Raw genomic sequence first — 22,942 nt, forward strand, 5'->3', positions numbered from 1 at the left:
TTAAAAAAGTAAGTTATGTTACTGTGTTTAACAAAATATTGTAAAAATAGACTCAAATCCAGGACTTCAATCCCCAGAGGTCTGTGCTCCACTTCCCCAGAATGCTTTGTAATCTCACTGAATTCTCACCTGGGACGAGAGCAAAATATTATTTAAAGACTCTCCACCATAGGTGGGGGCTCTTTTTTTCCTCTTTTTACTTCCGCTTCGGAGCACACGCGGCTCTCCACCTAGAAGGCAAGATGTGAGTGGTTGTGTCTAGGCCTCTCTCTGATCTAGACACGTGCTTTTCTTACTTATATATTTTTAGGTTCTCAATCTTTAATAAATCTCTAAAAAAATAGTACTCCTTGCAGAGAGAAACTAATTTCTACCTGCCTCAGTTTCCTCTAAATTTTTAACTGTTACAATATCATATTCATAATAACTAGAAAATATGCAATGCAACAATAGTTTGCCCACAGTTGGAAGGGATTCAAAAATTAGCAAGACAATAAAATGAAAAACATAATAATGGCCAAGACAAGAGCCTATAAGATGGCAGTCAACATTATTTACATAGCATTTCTTAAAAAATGTATTTTCAATTTCTAGAAACTGAAAATTAAAACAACTTTCTAAGGCTTCATCTCAAAAACCCCACACTAAGATAAAAAAAGATTTACCATCTGCTTTTTAAGGGTTACAGGAATACTAAGAAACACTAAGGCCCTCTTGATGAAGTTGTGAATAGGTCCAACCACTCTAAAAATAATTTGGAACTACAAGAAAAAAATCTTAAAATACACTACACTAACCTTTGACCACAACTATGAGATATTTCTAGACAATACTACTAAGCAAATGTCCCAAAGAAATAAAAAATAGAGGGAAAAGACACATATGCTCAGGAACAGTAATAGTAACACTTTTAGTAATGGTTAAAAACTGAAAACCAACAGGGTGTCCATCAATTCAAGAACAGCTTAACAAAATGTTAAAAGAATATAATAGAATATTTCTGTGCTATAATATCACATATAAATTATTATATAAGAATTAAGACAAATTTAGGAAAATTCTGATCATTTAGAGCTTAAAGAAAAAGTTTCTTATTGGCATAGAGTGATGAGAGAGTAGAGTTTTTACTCTATTACTAAAGGCAATCCAGCCTCAAACTATATCCCTGCTAAAGCTTTAGCATGCTACCCTCTGTGAAGATTAGATTTGTCTCTCCCCTGATTATAACAATGAAGGTACTTAGATCTTCCCTGATTGTGAAGATTTAAATTGTAACTCATGTCTATTTTTACTGTAAACACCCTACTTAAAAGTTTAAGTATGAAGATCTGCTCATTTTAGATTTAATCACCAAAGGTGCAAACACCCCATTCACACTTGAGAGGGAGACGTCTGTGACCCATGTGTGGGTGACAAATCAGAATCAACTGACTGCCTTCTGGGTAGTCCTAAAGCAGAGCGTCAACTGGGATTGGTAGACGTAGAATTGGGGGAAGGCACAAGAAGTAACACAAGAGGAAAATGTCTTTAAAAGGAGCTGCTACTTCCTGTGAGAATTCAATTCTTCATGCTTTTGAGTTGAGGCTGGTGAAGAGGGGCTGAAGAATCTGCTAACTGGATTGACCCATGGTGAGTGAAAAAGCTGACAATAACTGCTGGCTTTTCTCTGAAGAGACCAGCCTCAGGAAAGACCCATCCTCTTGAGAGACACTTCCCAGGTTCTCGGCTTTGCCAAGGAGGGACTGGAAGTAAATTACTTAGTGCCTAGGGTAGATATCTTAACCTATCCTCTCTGATTTTCTTCATTCTTTCTATATGTTGTAAATAAATCTCTTTGGAATTAATTAAATTCCTGGAGACCACTCTTAAATATTCAAGTCCAAATCTTTAAAAATTAACCTCCTTTTCCCCCTTATACCTCCCAAGGATATTGATGCTCAAGGCTGACAAAGAACAGGAAAGCTACAAAGAAAAGTGTGATCTTCATCTGAAGACATTGGACAAAAGGATAATGACCGCATCTGTACTCCTCACTCCCTATACATCCAATTATGAACATTTATAATTCATCTCTTGTAGTATAGCAAAACCAATAAAACTACATTGGCATAGGTAGGTATTTATCTATACACAGATAAATATATATTATAGATTGCTTTACCTCCACATTTTAGTACTGAGACAATCATGTTTGCCACATTTAGAGAATATTTGCTTCTAAATACTTGAGATAGGATGAGAAAACTTGAGTGATTATCTTTCTAAACTTTGGGATTTGCTCCACATATAAAACAGCCTTTACATCAAAGGTGTGTTATAAAACAGAATTCAACACTTAAAAGTAACAAAAAATATCCCTCAGCAGATTCTCCATTAGAATTCTTCTGTGTAGTCTATTACTGCTCAAAGAACAAAAAGTGGATGCATTTCTAAGGCAGTTTCCAACTCCATGATCTTCCAAAAATTGTGTCCCTTGATTTTACTATCCCTCCTTTCTTCCCAAATCTAACCATAACTATATTTCTCATTCTCTCCATTGCACACTAACACAGAGTCAGTTGGAGAACATAGATTCAGTGTTACAAAATAAAGGAATTCCAGTATAAAAATATATACAGGAAGCAAAGAGAAGAATTGTATCACAATACTCAATCTGGCAGAGGCTTAAAGCACTGAATATTTACCTCTAACTTTAAAGAGAAATGGTTAAGAAATATTTATTAAGCCCTTAATATATGCTAGGCAATATGCTAAGTTCTGGGAATACAAACATAATAGGAAAAGAAGCCCTAAAGAAGCTTACATTCCAATGGAAGAAGATAACATGTAAAAGAAAGCTGGAGGGGAAGGAGAGGGAAAGAACACTGAGGTCATGCAGATAAAAGTTGGGAGAGTCAGGAATTCAGCCTTGTTAAAAGAAAGTTCTGGGAACAACCTGCCAGTCAGAAGAAGATGTCCCTTCTAGGGGCAGAGGGTACATCTAGAGTAAGAAGTCAATGGGTGATGTAAACTTCCTGGGCGAAGAAGCTTCTGTGGAAAGATGAACAATGTCTAGAGGAATGCAACCTGGAGTAGAAATATAGGTTATTTCTTCCCAAATAAACTATTATCTCAGGTATTTAAATTGGATTTGTTATTAGGCTGGACACCTAACAACTACTATCTGAACACTCAAGCATATACTTCATTTATATCTGTTGAATTATGTTCTTCACGCAAAAGCATATATATAAAAATAAAAGGCATTTATTTTTGCTTAGAAAAGAAAGGAATATGGAGGCTGAAAGAAATAAGTACAAGGATCTAAATCACTATATAACTATAAGAATCCTAATATACTGTTCCCCATTTCTAGGAAGAAACCTCAACATAATAAAAATACATCATGGTACTCTACCCCCAAAATGAGAAGCAACAAAAACAGATGATAAAAAAGCTATGGCATGTTAGCAACTGATAGTGAGACTATTGTAAAATAGGAAGAGATGCATTGAAATTACAGTTCTACTATTTAGTATCATAATTTTCAGTCATCTAACTTCCCAAGACTCATTTTCCTAATCAGTAGAATGTACTACATGATCTTTAAAGAATGTTCCAGTTCTAACTCTCTAAATTATCTGGGTGAGTGATTAAAAGGTTTCATAGAAGAGATGGCATTTGAGTTAGGCCTTAAGAGATAGCAGTACTTTGATAAGTAAAGGGCAGAAAAAAGTGAGAGCAGAGAATATGAAGGAATGGGCATCAGGGTTTCAAACCCAGTGCTTGGGACAATTTAATTTCTCTCTGAATCTCAGCTTCCTCAAGTATAAAATAAGAAGTCTACACTAGATGAACTTCTAAGGATCTTTAAAGATCTAAATACAAGGACAAAGGAGAGCAAAGGGCATATTAAAATAAATGATTGGTACACCTGAACTTGAGGGCTGGACATGCATAGGAAGAAACATAATAATGATATTAATGAGGTTAGACAGCCAATTTGGCATTATATTACAGACTTGGAAAGCCCTGTTGAATAGTATGAATTATGTGTAAAAAATGGGGCAATGCAATATCAAATATGAATCATTTATTAAGCACCTAATAGAAAAATCATTTTGAAATCTGAGGGAAGATAGACTAGAATAGGAAAAGACTTGAAGCAGACTATGGCAATCATATGAGGACTAGTCTATTGCTAGGGGAGCATTCCATACAGAAATAATGCTATGTTTGATCACTGATTAACCAGTCTATGAACCAGGAATTTCCTATATACTCAGTTTACTTAGCTATATTTAGGCAAAGAATGCATGACTCAACTGACAATCAGTTTAGCAAACTTCAACCAGTCCATATATGCAAAGTTATCAAAATTTCCTAATCATAATGCCCTTGTGATTAATAATTGGTGGGAAGGGGGTTAGAAGGAGACCATATTAGGGAAGAGGGGAAGGAAATGGGTTGGAGTCCAGGTCACCTGCTAACTGACTGGCCCTTCAATCTTCTCATACTCAGTCCCTGTGAATCTGCTCAGCAACAATCAGATATAATGACAGACTCAAATAACTGGGCTCTAAATAAGAGTTGGGCATCCCTCTCTAGACCCCTGCCACTTACCTGTATTGCTCTTGGCACTGCAGAACTGGGAAGTCATACAATTGCATGACTGTAAGAAGTAAATTATCTGATTTGTGACCCAAAGCAGCTATGGTAAAATGGATAGAATGCTAGGGTTGGAATCAGAACACGTAAGTTCATCTTGCCTCAATACACACTTACTCTGTATGACCCTGGCAAGCCACTTAACTTCTGTTTGCCTGAGTTTCCTCAACTATTCAAGAGGTTAATGATAGCATTTACTGCATAAGATTATTAGAAGGATAAAATGAGATATCTGTAATGCATTTAGCATGATAAATGACACATATTAGGCAGTTAATAAATGCTTGTCTTCCCCTCCTCCATCCCAGTGTAGGTCTTGGCAAGAAGAAAGGTCACCTCTCATAGGAGAAAGAAATAAAGTAGGAAATAGAGGTGGAAGGCATCTGAGTATATGAGATAAGGGAAAAAGAGGGAACTCTCAGTGAACAGACTATCTTTTCAGTGAATTATGAGGAAAGGTACTCAGCCAAGGGGAAAGGAGAGAAGGAAAAAGTTATGGAAGGAAGGCAGGTTGCAAAGAGTTAACCAAAAAGGTAATAAACAAGTGGAGACAAATACTGTATACAGCCTTTTCAAGGATTTTAATTCTGAAAGGAAGAGATAGAGCATTAGCTTGTAGGAAGAATCAACCAAATATTTTAAGGATCAGGAAGACCTGCACATATTTTTTTGCAAAATGTCAGTACAGACCAAATAGGAAAGATACTATTTATGGCATTAAGGAGAATAATTAGAAGATGAGAGGAGAAAGGAGGTGAATTCCTAATCATTCATAGTATAGTTATCTATTTTTTTTTTCCTTTTAAGATCTCTTGAGAGATGGTATTTTGTAAAAGAAATGAATTTGCAAGGAAGTATCATGGAATGTGGTGGAGCAGTGATAGACAGGAGAGAATCTGCTTGGTATCTTGGAGAAGGGGGTTTCTAGGATCTGGGATACTATACACCATTGGTGGTGGGCTGGGGATTTATGTAAACTAGCCAGTTTAAGGTGTCCTCCCCCCATCCCCCTTCTCAAAGCAGAGTGCTAATCTGAAAAAAAGGTCAATGACAGCTGACTGGCTCAATCCAGTACTTCCACAGACCCTAACATCTCCAAAACAAACACTCTGCCACTAATATGCCTCATACAACTATTTGGGCAGCAGCTGATAGCATAGTACATAAAGTCTGAAGTCAGGAAGACTTGAGTTGAAATCTGGTCTCAGATAATAGCTGGGTGCCTCTGAGAAAGTATACCTTTGTCTCTTCAATTATAAAGTGGGAATAATAACAGCACATCACAAGGTTGTTCTGAGGATCAAATGAGATCATATTTGTAAAAATCACTTAGCAGTGCCTGGCACATAGTAGATATCATATGAATGTTTAATCCCTTCCCCTTCCTATTCACTCAAGTGCACAATTGCTGATAAGCAAGGCAGGTAGCCCATACCACCTCAATATCATGAAACTATAAGTAATTAGGAGTTCATTTATTCTAAGATCCAACCTTCCAGACTAGTAGCAGGGGAAATAAAAAGCAAGAAACTGTTTGCCCCAAAGAAATAAGAAAGGCTATCATGCAAATTCTATTAACTCAAGAAGGACACATATTCATGTCCATTCACTGGAAATTTTTCATTCCTACTCTGTGAAAGGTATATTTTTTAAATTAGTTTTGCTATACAACTGGTCAGTTGATGGCATCCCTGTGAATAATTCATAAGTCACCAAATACAATGGTTTTCATGTAAAAAAAGATGTATCAAAAAAGGTCCATGTACTATTATAATAATAGGCAAGAAAGCAAATTGTTTATGTCAAGTCAACACCTGTGAATATTTTATCTGATAAATAAATGTGACCACAAACAGCATTCCTAACTCTATCTGCTATTTGAAAACATAAGCCATTGATCATAAAAAGAAGCCTAGATGAGATGAGAGTTTATTATAATAGTGGGAACTTTATTAATAATTATTGAAAATTTGATCGGTTTACCTTAATCAGTATGTCATCGGTATGATCTTTGTATTAGAAGGAAACCATCTTTATTGAGTCAGACTTTTTTATGTCAAAGACCTCTCAAACAATCTGGTAAAGTCTATGGACAGTTTCCCAGAATAATGGTTGCCTGCATACATTCATAAGGGAAGAAAAAGTTTCATTTAGAGGTTGATGAAAACAAAGATACAACTTACTTTTCCATCCAGTTTCATAGAACTAGTGTGTAGAATCTTTATTGGTCCATAGACTCTATGATAAGAACTCTTCTATGTCCATAACTTTTTTATATATTACCTAACGAATGCAAAGCCTTGTTTATAGTAGAGACCATGAAATAGGTTCTGACATCAGGGATATGCATGCTGGGCCAATGGGGGTACTACTGTATTCAGCACAGAATACTAGGTCATGCAATAGTATATTCTCACCTTTATTTCTCAGTATTTCTCTCCCTCTCCCAACCAAGAGTGCTATCTCTTAAAACAAGGAATAAAATTATGAAGGGAAAAAAGAACTGAATAATTCAAAGAAAGATTGAGTTCTTGCCCTTATGTCTTTTGTTTGCAAAAATAAAATAAAATCCTTTGTCTAGCTCCATAGTCTATTAAAGAAAATGATTATCACATAATAACTAAACTTGCATATTTTTGGCCTATGAACATTTACTGGAGGGGGAGTCTGATATAGTCAATAGAACCAACCTGAAGGTCAGGATAGATCTCAGTTCAAATCTCTACTCTGACTCTGACACTGATTCTGGGATTCTAGGATTCTAGACAAAGGCAACATTTTTTTAAATTTATTTACTTATTTGATTTAGAGTGTTTTTCTATGGTTACATGATTGATGTCCGTTCCCTCCCCTCCTGAAGCCAATGAGCAATTCCACTGGGTTTCACATGTATCATTAATCAAGACCTATTTCCATATTAATAATATTTGCACTGGGGTGATCATTTTAAGAGTCTACATCCCGTGGTATAATCGAACGTAATGGGTGGTATAATCGAACGTAATGGACTTCTCCATAAATGGTGGTGTAATGTCCCTGAACAATTTGCAGGGATCCAGGAGAAAAAAACACTATTCATAAGCAAAGGATAAACTATAGGAGTGGAAACACTGAGGAAAAGCAACTGCCTGAATACAGAGGTTGAGGGGACATGACAGAGGAGAGACTCTAAATGAACACTCTAATGCAAATACTATCAACAAAGCAATGGGTTCAAATCAAGAAAACATCTAATGCCCAGTGGACTTACGCGTCGGCTATGGGGGGTGGGGGGGTGGGGGGGGAGGAAAAGAAAATGATCTGTGTCTTTAACGAATAATGCTTGGAAATGATCAAATAAAATATATTAAAAAAAAAAAAGAGTCTACATCCCCCGTCATATCCCCATCAACCCATGTGATCAAGCAGTTGTCTTTCCTTCTGTGTTTCTAGTCCAACAGTTCTTTCTCTGGGTCTGGATGGCTTTCTTTCTCATATGTCCCTCAGAATTGTCCTGGATCAGTGCATTGCTGTTAGTAGAGAAGTCCATTACATTTGATTGTACCACAGTGTATCAGTCTCTGTATAATGTTCTCCTGGTTCTACTCCTTTCACTCTGCAACAATTCCAGGAGGTCGTTCCAGTCTCCATGGAATTCCTCCACTTTATTATTCCTTTTAGCACAATAGTATTCCATCACCAACATATACCACAATTTATTCAGCCATTCCCCAATTGAAGGGCATCCCCTCATTTTCCAATTTTTTGCCACCACAAAGATCTCAGCTATGAATATTCTTTTATATGCATTTTTCCTTATTATTGCTGTGGGGTACAAAGCCAGCAGTGCTATGGCTGGATCAACAGGCAGACAGTCTTTTAAAGCCCATTGGGCATAATTAATAGCAACTCTCTTAAGAGGTGCTGACCTGCACTAGTAAAAAAAGAATTTCTCATCCTAAGACTTCCCTATATCAATGAAATTAAAGACCTACCCCTTATGCTAAACATTTGCCAGAATGTTGGTGGAGCATGAGAATGGGCAAATAAATAACATTTCCTAATTGTTTCCAATTAAATATAAATTATTTACTAATTAGATGAGGCTTTAATCAAATGTCAGGTTTTATTTTCTTCTTCTTTTGGCACCAATTGTATGAATTAAGATGATCTATTCTACCTTTTTTTTTTAATGAGTTCTTTTTGTGCTAAAGAGAATTTTTCTGAGTTTCTCTGACTGACTTCCCTTTTCCATCAACAAAGGACTGGATTATGTGGCTTCCATATAGTCTTTTATTTAAGCCCTTATCTTCCATCTTAGAATCAATACTGTGTATTGGTTGTAAGCAAAAGAGCAATAAGGACTGGGCAATGGGAGTTAAGTGACTTGCACAGAGTCACACAGCTAGGAAGTGTCTGAGTTCAGATCTAAACCTTGGACCTCCCATCTCTAGGCCTGGCTCTCAATCCACTGAATCACCCAGCTGTCGCCCTTTTTTTTTCTTTGCCTTCAAAAAGCTTTTATTTTACTGAATTTTACAACTTATATTCACTCAATATTTACATAACATGCAGTGAATAAATGTGCCAGACATAGGCTCTGGAAATTATTGTCATTCAGTCTGTCCAACTCTTTGCAACCCCAGTTGGCCAAGATCCTAGAGTGGTTTGCCATTTCCTTCTTCAGTTCATTTTACAGATGAGGAAACTGAGACAAACAGGATTAAATGATTTGCCTAGTAAATATCTGAATCTCGCCCATATACACTTACTGGCAAACCTTTAATTATGTATTGGTAGTTATGTCATCAAACATTTAGGGAATTTAACGGTATTTCTTGAAAAGAAAAATTAGAATAGAAAGTTAGGATATTGTTCCTACTAGTTATGTTCATAAAAAACTAAAGAAAGTAGGATAAGAAAGAAGTAGATAACATTAGCTGGCTTATGTCTAAAATCTACTTATTAGTGTGTTTTAACCACATTTATTATCATGATCAGAAGGTACCTTGTAGTTTCCTGTAAGGGAAGCATAATTACTTCCCCTACCAGGCAGCACTCATTCCCCAAAACAATTAATTGGTCTTGGAGAAGGGAGCAAAAGGGTGAGTGCAGTAAGGCAGAAGTTCAAACTTCCTAACTCAATACTAACTTGCCTCTAAATGCAGGAATGCATTCAAAGGGGACTGATAAAAATACAGCATGAGGTCCTGACTTGCCAGAGAATTGAATTGAAGTGAAGCAGAGTTACACAGTCAACAATTTCACTCTATCTATAGTTATCAAGGTCTACTGGCAAGAAAAAAAGTCAGGACAATTGCTGTTGGCTAGGAATACAATGGATGACCGTGGCATCTTTAATGATCAAGCTCTAAGCCCTTCAGAGCACCAGCTTCAGATACCTTCATGACTACTGGAACATATAATCATTTTCTGCCAACTCCACCAAAAGTCTTCACATAATTGAACTAGAAATCCACCTAATTCACTTTTGAGGTTGAGGTTCAGGACCTCTGAGTAATCCTGAACCTGTTTAGCCCATCTGCCCAGATTATTTTACCCAGATGTGACACTTTCTCAGATCACAATGCAATGAAAATAATAATTAGTAAGGGTACATGGAGAGGTAAATGAAAAATTAATTGGAAATTAAACAATGCAATTCTCCAAAACCGGTTAAAGAACAAATCGTAGAACCAATTAATAACTTCATTGAAGAAAATGACAATGATGAGACATCCTTTCAAAATCTATAGGATGCAGCCAAAGCATTACTCAGGGGGAAATTTATATCCTTGAGTTCATATATTAACAAATTAAGAAGGGCAGAGGTCAATGAATTGGGCGTGCAAATTAAAAAATTATAAAGTGAATGAATTAAAAATCCTCAGATGAATAAAGTATAGATACTAAAACTCAAAGAAAAAATTAATGAAATTGAAAGTCAAAGAACTATTGATTTAATAAATGAGACTAGAAGCTGTTACTTTGAAAAAAACAAATAAAATAGACAAAGTATTAGTAAGTATAATTAAAAAAAGTTAAGAAAAAAAACAAGTTGACAGTATCCAAGGTGAAAACCTCTAATGAAGAGCAAATTAAGGCAATCATTAAAAACTACTAAGCCCAATTATATGGCAACAAATATGGCAATCTAGGTGATATGGATGAATACTTACAAAAATATAAATTGCCCAGACTAAAAGAGGAAGAAATAAAGTATCTAAACAACCCCATATCACAAAAAAAAAAAATTGAACAAGCCATCAAAGAACTCCCTAAGAAAAAATCCCCAGGGCTAGATAGATTCACAAATGAATTCTATAAAACATTCAAAGAACAACTAATCCCAATATTATACAAACTATTTGACAGAATAAGCAAAGAAGGAGTTCTACCAAATTTATTTTACAAAACAAACATGGTACTGATCCAAAAGTCAAGCAGGTCAAAAAGAGAGAAAAAAAACTATAGACCAATCTCCTTAATGAATACAGATGCAAAAATCTTAAATAGGATACTAGCAAAAAGACTCCAGCAAGTCATCACAAGGATTATTCACTATGACCAGGTAGGATTCATACCAGGAATGCAAAGATGGTTCAATATTAGGAAAATCAACACATAATTGACCATATTAACACAAGCAAACCAACAAAAATCACATGATTATCTCAACAGATGCAGAAAAAGCCTTTGATAAAATACAACACTCATTTCTATTGAAAACACTAGAAAGTATAGGAATAGAAGGGCCTTTCCTAAAAATAATAAACAGTATATATAAAACCATCAGCAAACAACATCTGCAATGGGGATGAACTAGAAGCCTTCCAAATAAGATCAGGAGGGAAATAAGGATGCCCATTATCACCTCTATTATTTAACATTGTACTAGAAACACTAGCAGTAGCAATTAGAGAAGAAAAAGAACTTGAAGATATTAAAATTGGCAATGAGGAGACCAAGCTATCACTCATTTGGAAAAACAAAAGATCAAGGATATCCAGGGAAATAATAAAAAAAAATACAAAGGAAGGAAGACTTGCAGTCCAAGATCTCAAACGATACTATAAAACAGTGGTCATCAAAACAATTTGGTACTGGCTAAGAGACAGAAGGGATCACTGGAATAGACTTGGGGTAAATGACCTCAGCAAGACAGTCTATGACAAACCCAAAGACCTCAGCTTTTGGAACAAAAATCCACTATTTGATAAAAACTGCTGGGAAAATGGGAAGACAATATGGAAGAGATTATGTTTGGATCAACACCTCACATCCTATACCAAGATAAACTCAGAATGGGTGAATGTCTTGAACATGAAGAAGCTAACTATAAGTAAATTAGGCGAACACAGAATAATATACATGTCAGACCTTTGGGAAGGGAAAGATTTTAAAACCAAGCAAGAGTTAGAAAGAGTTACAAAATGTAAACTACATAATTTTGACTACATCAAATTAAAAAGTTTGTGTACAAACAAAACCAATGTAACTAAAATCAGAAGGGAAGCAACAAATTGGGAAACAATCTTCAAAACAAAAACCTCTGACAAAGGTTTAATTACTCAAATTTACAAAGAGCTAAATCAATTGTACAAAAAAATCAAGCCATTCTCCAATTGATAAATGGGCAAGGGACATGAATAGGCAGTTTTCAGATAAAGAAATCAAAACTACTAATAAGCACATGAAAACGTGTTCTAAATCTCTTATAATCAGAAAGATGCAAATAAAAACAACTCTGAGGTATCACCTCACACCTAGCAGATTGGCTAACATGACAGCAAAGGAAAGTAATGAATGCTGGAGGGGATGTGGCAAAGTAGGGACATTAATTCATTGCTGGTGGAGTTGTGAACTGATTCAACCATTCTGGAGGGCAATTTGGAACTATGCCCAAAGGGCGACAAAAGAATATCTACCCTTTGACCCAGCCATAGCACTGCTGGGTCTGTACCCCAAAGAGATAATGGACAAAAAGACTTGTACAAAAATATTCATAGCTGTGCTCTTTGTGGTGGCCAAAAACTGGAAAACAAGGGGATGCCCATCAATTGGGGAATGGCTGAGCAAATTGTGGTATATGTTGGTGATGGAATACTATTGTGCTAAAAGGAATAATAAAGTGGAGGAGTTCCATGGAGACTGGAACAACCTCCAGGAAGTGATGCAGAGCGAGAGGAGCAGAACCAGGAGAACATTGTACACAGAGACTAATACACTGTGGTACAATCGAACGTAATGGACTTCTCCATTAGTGGCGGTGTAATGTCCCTGAACAATTTGCAGGGATCTAGGAGAAAAAAACACTATTCATAAGCAAAGGATAAACTATGGGAGTAGAAACACCGAGGAAAAGCAATTGCCTGAATACAGCGGTTGAGGGGACATGACAGAGGAGAGACTCTAAATGAACACTCTAATGCAAATATTATCAACATAGTAATGGGTTCAAATCAAGAAAACATGTAATGCCCAGTGGATTTACGCGTCGGCTATGGGGGGGGGGGGGGTGGGAGGGAGGAAAAGAAAATGATCTATGTCTTTAATGAATAATGCTTGGAAATGATCAAATAAAATATTAAAAAAGAAAAGAAAAGAACAGGGCTGGTTATACAGAGTTAATTATTCTCTGGAGCAAGCTGTTCATCTCTTTGGAGGTAAATGAATTCTTTTAGGATTTCAGGATTCCATTCAGGAAATGTTCTTTTAGCAGCCAACCTCTCCCTAGGATGGTAGAGATGAAAAATTATTGCCTGGAAAGAACCAATAAAGATGATGATTATTTTGATAATAAAAAAAAAAAAGAATCCCTTGAGAGAGGCCTTTTGGAACAGTCTCTGGCTAGAAGGCTCTCTGGTGAAGTCAGCTGAGATGGAGCTGGCCTGATGTCACTAGAATCTTTGTTTAGTCAGACCTTGTGGTGAGTGTTAAAAAACTGACTGATTTCTCTCTTAAGACTCAGGTCTAGGCCATATTGGCTTGAGGCCCTTCATACTTATTCCTTTCTTACTCTCTCTCTCTTTCTTTGATTACTCATTGTATTATTAATTAAAATCTAATTGACTTGGGTATTTGAATAATTGGGAATATTTCCCTGGCGACCACCTTATATTTGATTTAAAAACCAAGACACTATAGTGAAACATATTTCTGCGGTCAAATTTACTCACCCTCTCTTATATCTATCACAATTTATATCTTCCACCATTTTAACTCACTACAGTTTAAGACCTCAACCATTTTAAATCTCACAATACTGAGTGGTGTTGTTCATTTTTTCATCTTCTTCCTCTTGGTCCTTTTTTAATTTAAAAAATGTTATTTTTAATGCAAATGAAGTCAAATCTAAACAACTGGAAAAACATTATTCACTTATGAGTAAGCTGAGCAAATATAATAAAAAGGACAATTTTCCCTAAACTAATGTACTTATTCAGTGCCATACCAATCAAACTGTCCAAAAATTATTTTATAGAGCTAGAAAAACTAACAACAAAATTCATCTGGAAGAACAAAATGTCAAGAATATCAAGAGAATTAATGAAGAAAAAAATGGAGGAAAATGGTCTAGAAGAACCAGATCTCAAACTATATTACAAACCAGTAATATTCCAAAGAATCTGGTACTGACTAGGAAATAAAGTGGTGAATAAATGGAAGATTAGGTACACAAAACCTACTAATAAATGACCAAAATAATTAATTGTTTGATAAATCAAAAGATCAACATCCTAGGACAAGAATTCACTATTTGACAAAAACTATTGGGAAAAATGGTAAATGGCAAACTAGAATTAGACCAACATTTCACACAAAATAAAGAGTGATGCTATTAGCAAATTAGGGGAGTTTACCTATCATTCATACCTATGGATAAGGGAGAAATCAGGACCAAAAATGATATGAGAACATTATAAAATGTAAAATAGATAATTTTGACGATATTAAATTTAAAAGTTTTTGCACAAATAAAACAAATGCAACCAAGATTCAAAAGAAAGCAGAAGGCTGGGGAGAAATGCTTGTATTTTTTTCCATCTAATTTCATAAATATATGGAGAACTGAGTCAATTAGTTCTAAAGGCTATAAAAGTCATTCTCCAATGGATAAATGGTCAAAAGATATGTGAATGGGCAGTTTTCAAATCAAGAAACTAAAATGCTCTAAATCACAGAGAAAAGGAAAATGATAAGTTATTGGAGAGGATGCAGGAAAATTGATATACTGATATACTGTTGGTGGAATTATAATCTAATCCAACCATTCTGGAGAGCAAATTGAAACTAAACTCAAAGGAATCTAAAGCTGTGCAAATCGTTTTGATCTATCAATAGCATAATTAGATCTGTGTCAAAAAGAGATTGTTTTAGAGGGGAGAAAGGACCTATTTGTAAAAAATTATTTATTACAGCTTTTTTTGTGAAAGCAAAGAACTGGAAAGTGAGGAGATGTCCAGCAACTGGGGAATGACTGAACAAGTTGTGATATATGATAATAACAGAATACCTTTGTGCTATAAGAAATGACAAGCAGGATGAAGTAAAAAAAATCTGGAACGACGTATAAAAACTGATGCAAAGTCAAGTAAGGAAAACCAAAATAACATTGTACACAATGACAGCAATTTTTCTTGATGAACAACTTTGAATAACCTACTTATCCTCAGCAATGCAATGAACTAAGATGATCACAGAGACTCCTGATTTAAAAAGCCATCTACACTTCAGCAAAGAACTGGAGTCTGAATATAAACTGAAATATACTATATTTCATTTTCTTTCTTCTTTTTTTCCATTTTAGGACTCTTCCAAAACAAATTTATATATAAAAAAAGTTTTACATGATTACATGTGAAAAAGCTATATTAGAATGCTTGCTGTCTCAGATAGGAAAGAGAGCAAGAAGAGTAAGGGAGGGTAAGAAGAAGGGAGAGAATTCAGAACTCAAAACCTTTTTAAAAAAGTTTAAAAATTAGAGGATAAACTGTGGGAATAAAAACATCGCTGAAAAGCAACTGCTTGACTACAGGGTTGGAGGAGATAAGACTGAGGAGAGACTCTAAATGAACACTACAATGCAAACTCCAACAACAGGGAAATGGGTTCGAGTCAAGAACACATGTGATAACCAGTGGAATCATGCGTCGGCTATGGGAGAGGGAAAGGCGGGGGGGGGGGGGGGGGGGGGGGGGGGGGGGGAGGAAAAGAAAACGATCTTTGTTTCCAGTGAATAATGTATGAAAACGACCAAATAAAATAATATTAAAATTAAAAAAAAAAAGTTTAAAAATTGTTTTTACTTGTAATAGAAAAAAAATTAAATATTATTAAGAAAATAAAGCAAGGTCTTAAAAAAAGAAGAAAGGAATGGGTATGCAACCTACAGAAGCTGAGCCAGACAGTATTGAGGGAAAAGGAAAGGCCCTGAGGGAGATACCCAGTGTCTCGGTGTGACTAAAAAGAAACTAAGGAACAGTCAAACAGAGAGAATAAACATCAGGAAAGAGCAGAGTCCTGAAAACTTTTGTTGTTGTTCAGTCATTTTTCAGTCCAACTCTTCATGAATCCACTTGGGGTTTTCTTAGCAAAGATGCTGGAGTAGTTTGTCATTTCCTCCTCCAGCTCATTTTACAGATGAGGAACTAAGGCAAAAAGGGTTAAATGACTTGCACAGGATGTCTGGTTAGTAAATATTTGAGGCCAGATTTGAGCTGAGGAGGATTGCTCCAGGCCTAGCAATCTGTTCAGTAAGCCACCTAACTGCCCCCTGACAAGTAAGGCATCAACAGTAGGGTTTGAACTTGGGTCCTTCTCAGAGTCTGTGCTCTTTATACTACTAAGACCCACTCTGAAGATCAAAAAGATAGTAAGCCTGGGATTTTGTGTTTGATTCTAAGCCTATTGCTTCAATCTATGAAACTTTCTCTAAACATTTCACTCCCAACAAAATCTGAACTTCTTATGAATAGAGACATTTTATACCTTTCTTGAGCACTTATCAAATCCTAGCAACAGCTATCATTTGAGAAATCATCTAATGGGGCCTATTAGATTACTGAAGTCATAAGGGACATATGAACCCGAGTTTCAATTTTACCTAGCTCATAGCAGGTGTTCACCACAGACTTGATTTTTTTTTTCAAAAGTTAGTTATTATATAGAATGGCAGCAGGAGAAGAACTAGGAGAAATACTGGTGAAATAAAAACAAAAGATAATAATTTAAGAAATGAAAATAAAAAACAAAATAGTCCATGAAAAAACAACTGATCTGAAAAACAAGTCAACAAGAGGAAAAATCTAAGAATCACTGGACAACCTAAAAGTCAGGATTTAAAAAAAAAAATAAGGACCTGGAAACCATCTCAAGGAATAATGAGTAAAAACCAAACAGACAATTAAAAAAGAGAGCAAAGTGGAAAGAAAAAAGTAACTACTAGCCATCTCATGAAAAACCTACAAAAGTGAAATGAGCAGAACCAGAACAGTATACACAACAAAAGCAATATTATAATGATGACGAACTGTGAGAGACTTGGCTATTCTGTCAATAAAGTGATCCATGACAATTTCAAAAGACTCAGGATAAAAAATACTTACTACTTCCAGAAAACTGAGGAACTCCAGATGAAAATTACAGGCTATTTTTTTTTATTTTATTTTTCCTGATTCTTATTATAAACAATATGGCTAATGTTGAAATGTTTTCCAGCACTGCATATATATAATGAGCATTCTATTACTTGCCTACTAAATGGATAGGGAAGGGAATGGAGGAAATGAGGGATTTTGAAACTGAAAATAAACATTTAAATAATTTTTCAAAAAGAAACTGAAAAATGAAAACTCCCAGGAATGAACATCATTGCTAAAATCGATAAATTCCATGTCAAAGAAAAAAAACTAGAAGAAACTAAAAAGAAAGTTCAAAGCACCAAAGAGCCATAGTCAGGATAACATAATACTTATAGCTACTATTCTAAAAGAGGAGAGTGGAATACATTATTTCCAAAAGCAAACAGATATGTAGTTTAACAACCAAGAATATCTAATACAACAAAAATGAGTATAATTCTACAGATTAAAAATAGGCCAATAATGAAATAGACTTCCAAATACTCCTCATGAGAAGACCAGAATGGAGTAGAAATTTTTAAGTTATAAGACAAGTAATTAAGGTAAATTTGAAAAAAGTAAATTAGCTTCAAGAAACTGAGAAAGATTATACAATGAAGTCTTTACATTCTAATGCAAGGAAAAATAAGTCAATAAGTTGTTTTTTGTTTGTTTTTTTTTTTTAATAAAAACCCTTACCTTCTGTCTTGGAGTCAATACTGTATATTGGCTCCAAGGCAGAACATCAGTAAGAGCTAGGCAATGGGGGTCAAGTGATTTGCCCAGAGTCAATAAGCTTTTTTATGCCAGACACTGTGCACAAATATTACCTCTGATCCTCATAACAATGCTATGTAGGTACTATTGTCCTCATTTCATGGATGAAGAAACTCTACAGTGAATTTCCCAGGGCCACAGCTGATAACCATCTGAGGCTAAATTTGAACTCAGGTATACCTGACACCAGCACTCTATCCACCCTACCACCTAGCTGCCTCTATAAAAATAACAGACAACATACGAAATTTGGTGAATATGGTCAATTGAGTTTCATGGGGAAAATGCATATCTTTAAATACTCTCATTTAAAAAATAGTGCAAGACATGTATGACGCAGATCAAATTCCTTACTATCCCTGAGGAGGAAATGGAGGGAAGACAATTTGGGTCTTTTAATTTTGGGAAAAAAATTTTGGAAAAGTTAAAAAGTATTATTAGATGTAATTGGGAAAATAAAATATCTCTAATAAAAAGAATGTTAAAATTAAAATTAAAAATAGTAGAAGAGTAGATCAATGAATTGGACAAGAAGCTAAAAAAAACTTGAGAAATTAATTCAACTATTAATTAACTATACCAATTAAACACCAAATTAAAAATTCTGAAAACCAAAGCAATTAAAACCTCAGCTTTTTAAAAATTGAATTGATAAGTAAATCTGAGCACTAATTTTTTAAAAACAAAATAAGCCATTTGCTAATTTTTAAAAGAGAAAAACCAAATCACCACTATCAAAAACCTAAAAAGTAAAATTACAACAAATAAAGAGGAATTCAGAAATTATTTTGTTCAATCATGTCAATAAAATTGACAATACAAATGAAATGGACAAATAGACAAAAAGGCCTTAACCTAAATTCAGAAAGATAAAAAACGGTAAAACAAGGCATTTAATGAGCTCTCAAAGATAAAATATGCTATCTACGTCCTAATAAAGGGATAGTAGATTCAAGGTACAAATTGAGATATTTTGGGGGTCAGGGAAGGATGTGGGCATTGTAGGAATTTAGCTTGACTATGTATATTCAATTAATTTGTTTTTTTCTTTCATTTTTAACAGGGGAGAGAAGAAGGTTGATTTTTATTAAGTAAAATAACTTTTTAATTTAAGTTCTTTTTTAAATACAGAAGAAAAAATGAAAGAAAATAACAGATAAGCTGTGGTATTGAAAAGTATAGTTCAATTTTATATTCATTTTAGAAGAAAATAAAGCTATATATAATAGAGACCTGTAGGTTTTTGTACAATCTTTTTCTATTCTATGTATATGGAAATATATTTCATTTGATGTTTATTAAGTTGAAAATAAAAAGAATTTAAACAATGAAGGTTATCTTTGAGATACTCTTGAAGAAGATAACTATCTGCCACAAATAGTTCAGGCATTCAGCTATATGGAAAATAAGGAAGTAGACCAAAGAACTTTACAAAGACTCTTTTTAGGGATTTAGAGATTTTAGGGAACCTATGATTTTTTTTAGACCTCCCTAAGAGGCATTTTGTGACATTACAAAAGTGACAAAACAACTTCCACAGAATTCTTACCTGATATGTGTTGCAGGAAGGGATTCATATTGGCGTGACAAAAATAGTTCTCTATGTTTTAACTGATGTTTCTGTTTATCTGTCAAATCAGCATCTATTGAAGTTTCAGATTCTTCTTCAATCTCTTCTACAAAAGTATAAAAGAAAAACTCCATCAGACAGGACTATGACAAATAAGCTTCTTTGTAGGTTATGAATTTCAATATTTCTAAATATTCCATTATTCGATTTTTTAAAATAAGTATACTTCATTTTAACATTTAGTTTTTAAATTTTTGAATTCCAAATTCTTTCACGCCTTCCAATCCCTTCCCTTGTCATTGCTAAGGCAAGTATTACATCAAACATATCAAGTAGTATATTACAAAACATATTTCTATTCTATTAACCAAGTTAAAAAAGATGACAAGAAAAATAAAGTGAAAAAAGTAGCCAAAATTCAATTTCATAATATTCTTCATTTCTTTAGTCCTACTTGTAGATAAATATATTTTTTCTGGACTAAAAAGAGAGTTCTGGCACTGAAACCAACTAGTACAAGATGGTGTTCCAGCCCTACAATTCACTCAGTGATTTGGGACTACTGCTCCTTACATGGGAAATCAGCTGGTTTGGAACATTTTGCCTCTAGATCTAAACAGACTCTTTGTTAAAACTATAAACTGTAAAAATTCTGCATCTCTACATTCCCATGAATCACTCAGGAAAGTGGGAAACTTTACTAACAAGCATCTTATGCCAAGACCTATTCTTCCCTGGGCCCTCCAAGAAGGTGGTTTCTGTCTCTTTCCAGCTTAGTGACTATATTTGGAGACTTCCTTGCATTAGAATCTAAAGCCAGACCTGAAAAGATATATGAACGGATCAAAAGTGAAGTGATTAGAACCAGGAGAACAGTGTATACAGTAACAGAAATATTGAAATGATCAACTATGAAGGACTAAACTATTATCAGCAAAGCAAGGTTCCAAGATAACCCCAACAGACTCATGATAAAAAATGCTTTCCACAGCCAAAGAAGGAACTGTTGGAGCCTCATTGCAAGCTCCTGAAAGCATGCAATCTTTCACTTTATTTCCTTCATGAGTTTTTTTTTAATTCTACATGTGATATGTGTCTTCTGTCACAACATAATGTGTACAGCAAGAAAGCACTGGCATAACCTATATCAGACTCTTTACTGCCTGGGGCAGGGAGAAGGAATTGGGGAAGGATGAAGATAGAAAATCTGAATTGCAAAATATAAGAAAACAATTGTAAAAAATTATTATTGTAATTGTAATTACTATTGTAATTGAAAAAAAATATTTTAATTAAGAATCAAGAATCCAATGCCAAGAACATATTGTCTTACTTGGAAGATTGCAAGTACTCTTCTCTGTGTCCCTACCGTAACACTGTATATCATCATTTACCATTAAATACCCAGGAATATAAGGTATTAACACCAAGGCTTCTGCCCTAAAAATCTTCTCCACCTTCTCCATCACTGGCCCTGAGAGACTTGGGTTTTAACTCTAAACTCTCTCAATAATAGGATTTCAACTATTTTGCCATATGCCACCACATTAAGACCACAACTTTCCATACTAATGAACGCTCAAAGACCACATTTGGAAGTCTTCCTCCAGAATGCTGTTGCTAAATGTAGGCAAAACTCTTCCATAATAAAAGTGCCACCTATTCTAGTACCAGATAGCAAGTGTTGAGGCTCTTACTGACTTGACTACTTTTAGGAGGAGGACTTGAGAGCTACAGACACTAGGATGTGCCTGGTACAATGTGTATATTTTATATGCAAAGCCTCTGGACTCTGCGACATCATGAGTTATTGTGACATGAGGAAAAGAAACGTGTAGTAAATATATGTTGATTTAGAATCCTAAGTTTTATATCATCAAAAATGCCTGCCTTCAAAATTTGGACACTAATGCATTGCTGGTGAAGTTGTGAATTGATCCAACCATTCTGAATGGCAATCTGGAACTATGCCCAAAGGGCACTAAACGACTGCCTGCCTTTTGATCCAGCTGGGTTTATACCCAAAAAGACACTGTAAGGAAAAAGACTTGTACAAAATATTTATAGCCGTGCTCTTTGTGGTGGCAAAAAATTGGAATATGAGGGGATGCCCTTCAATTGAAGAATGGCTGAGCATATTGTGGTATCTGTTGATGATGGAATACTATTGTGCTAAAAGAAATAAAGAACAGGAGGAATTCCATGTGAACTGGAAAGACCTCCAGGAATTGATGCAAGAGTGAAAGGAGCAGAATGAGAACATTATATAGAGACATCAGTCAGAGACACTGTGGCACAATCAAATGTAATGGATTTCTCTACTAGCAGCAATGCAATCATCTAGGACAATACTGAGGGACTTATGAGAAAGAACTGTGGAAGAACACAGAAGAAAAACAACAGCTTGATCACATGGTTCCATGGTGATATGATTGGGAATGGAAATGTAGGAGGGGGTTGGGAGAAAGGGAGGGAAAGGACATGAATCATATAACTATGCCAGGAAAGATAGGCATATTTTTAACTCCACACTTAATCCCACTGAACCCACCACTCACATCAATCCATTTGTCTACATCATAATATCCATCTCTAGACTGTAGTTCACCATTAGCCCCATAGGCAATTTAAATCTTTTTCACGGACTTAAAAAGCTGTAACATCATGTTGTTTCTCTACTCAACCCCCTGCCCTCACATTGATTTCTCCTAACACCTTACCTCCCAGTTCATCAGTCTCTTAAATCCTTAATTAATAACCTTAGTTCCATCTCACTACCATGGTGGGGTAGTCACATTCTCACAGCCAAAATCCTGAATGCTGAAATTCACCTTTCTTATTAACTCTCTTTCCTTCTGTTTTATTCTTCCTAAACAGATGTTTTCACTATGATATCCAGTTATTTCACCCATTCCTGTCCATCTTTCACTCTTGCTCTGGACTCCCCTTCCTCTCTTCAGAGTGTTGCCCTCATTATCAACCAATTCAACTCAATCTTGTCCTTTATCCTCAAACCCCTTGCTCCTTTAGCCTATCAATAGGTAAAACTCCACCTGATGCTCCACCTGGTTTCAACTCCTGGAACAATTCCAAGATGCCCCTCCCAGGTTACACTAATCATCTCTAATCTAACACCATATTTCCTTTTGTTTTTTAAACCCTTACCATGAGTACTATGTATTGGCTCCGAGGTAGAAGAGTTGTTGTACAGGCTAGGCAATGGGGGGGGGGGGGGGGGGGGGGGGGCGCCGCCCTTTACTGACCTGCCTAGGATCAAACAGTTGGGAAGGGTTTGAGGCCAGATTTGAAGGACCTGAAGGCCAAGACCTCCCATCTCTAGGCCTGA

At 35.3% G+C, this 22,942-nt stretch overlaps 1 protein-coding gene across 3 annotated transcripts in view; it reads right to left on the reverse strand.

The window, feature by feature from the left end:
* The window catches only part of MTA3 (metastasis associated 1 family member 3), a 219,487-nt gene that overhangs the window by 131,513 nt on the left and 65,032 nt on the right, over nt 1–22,942 (reverse strand). For all 3 annotated transcript variants that reach the window (XM_056823423.1, XM_056823468.1, XM_056823507.1), the window contains exon 4: nt 19,576–19,702. In XM_056823423.1, coding sequence (XP_056679401.1) covers nt 19,576–19,702 — 127 coding nt within the window. The remainder of the gene's footprint in view (nt 1–19,575; nt 19,703–22,942) is intronic.

The sequence above is a fragment of the Monodelphis domestica genome, chromosome 1 (assembly GCF_027887165.1).
Source record: "Monodelphis domestica isolate mMonDom1 chromosome 1, mMonDom1.pri, whole genome shotgun sequence".
Lineage (NCBI taxonomy): Eukaryota > Metazoa > Chordata > Mammalia > Didelphimorphia > Didelphidae > Monodelphis > Monodelphis domestica.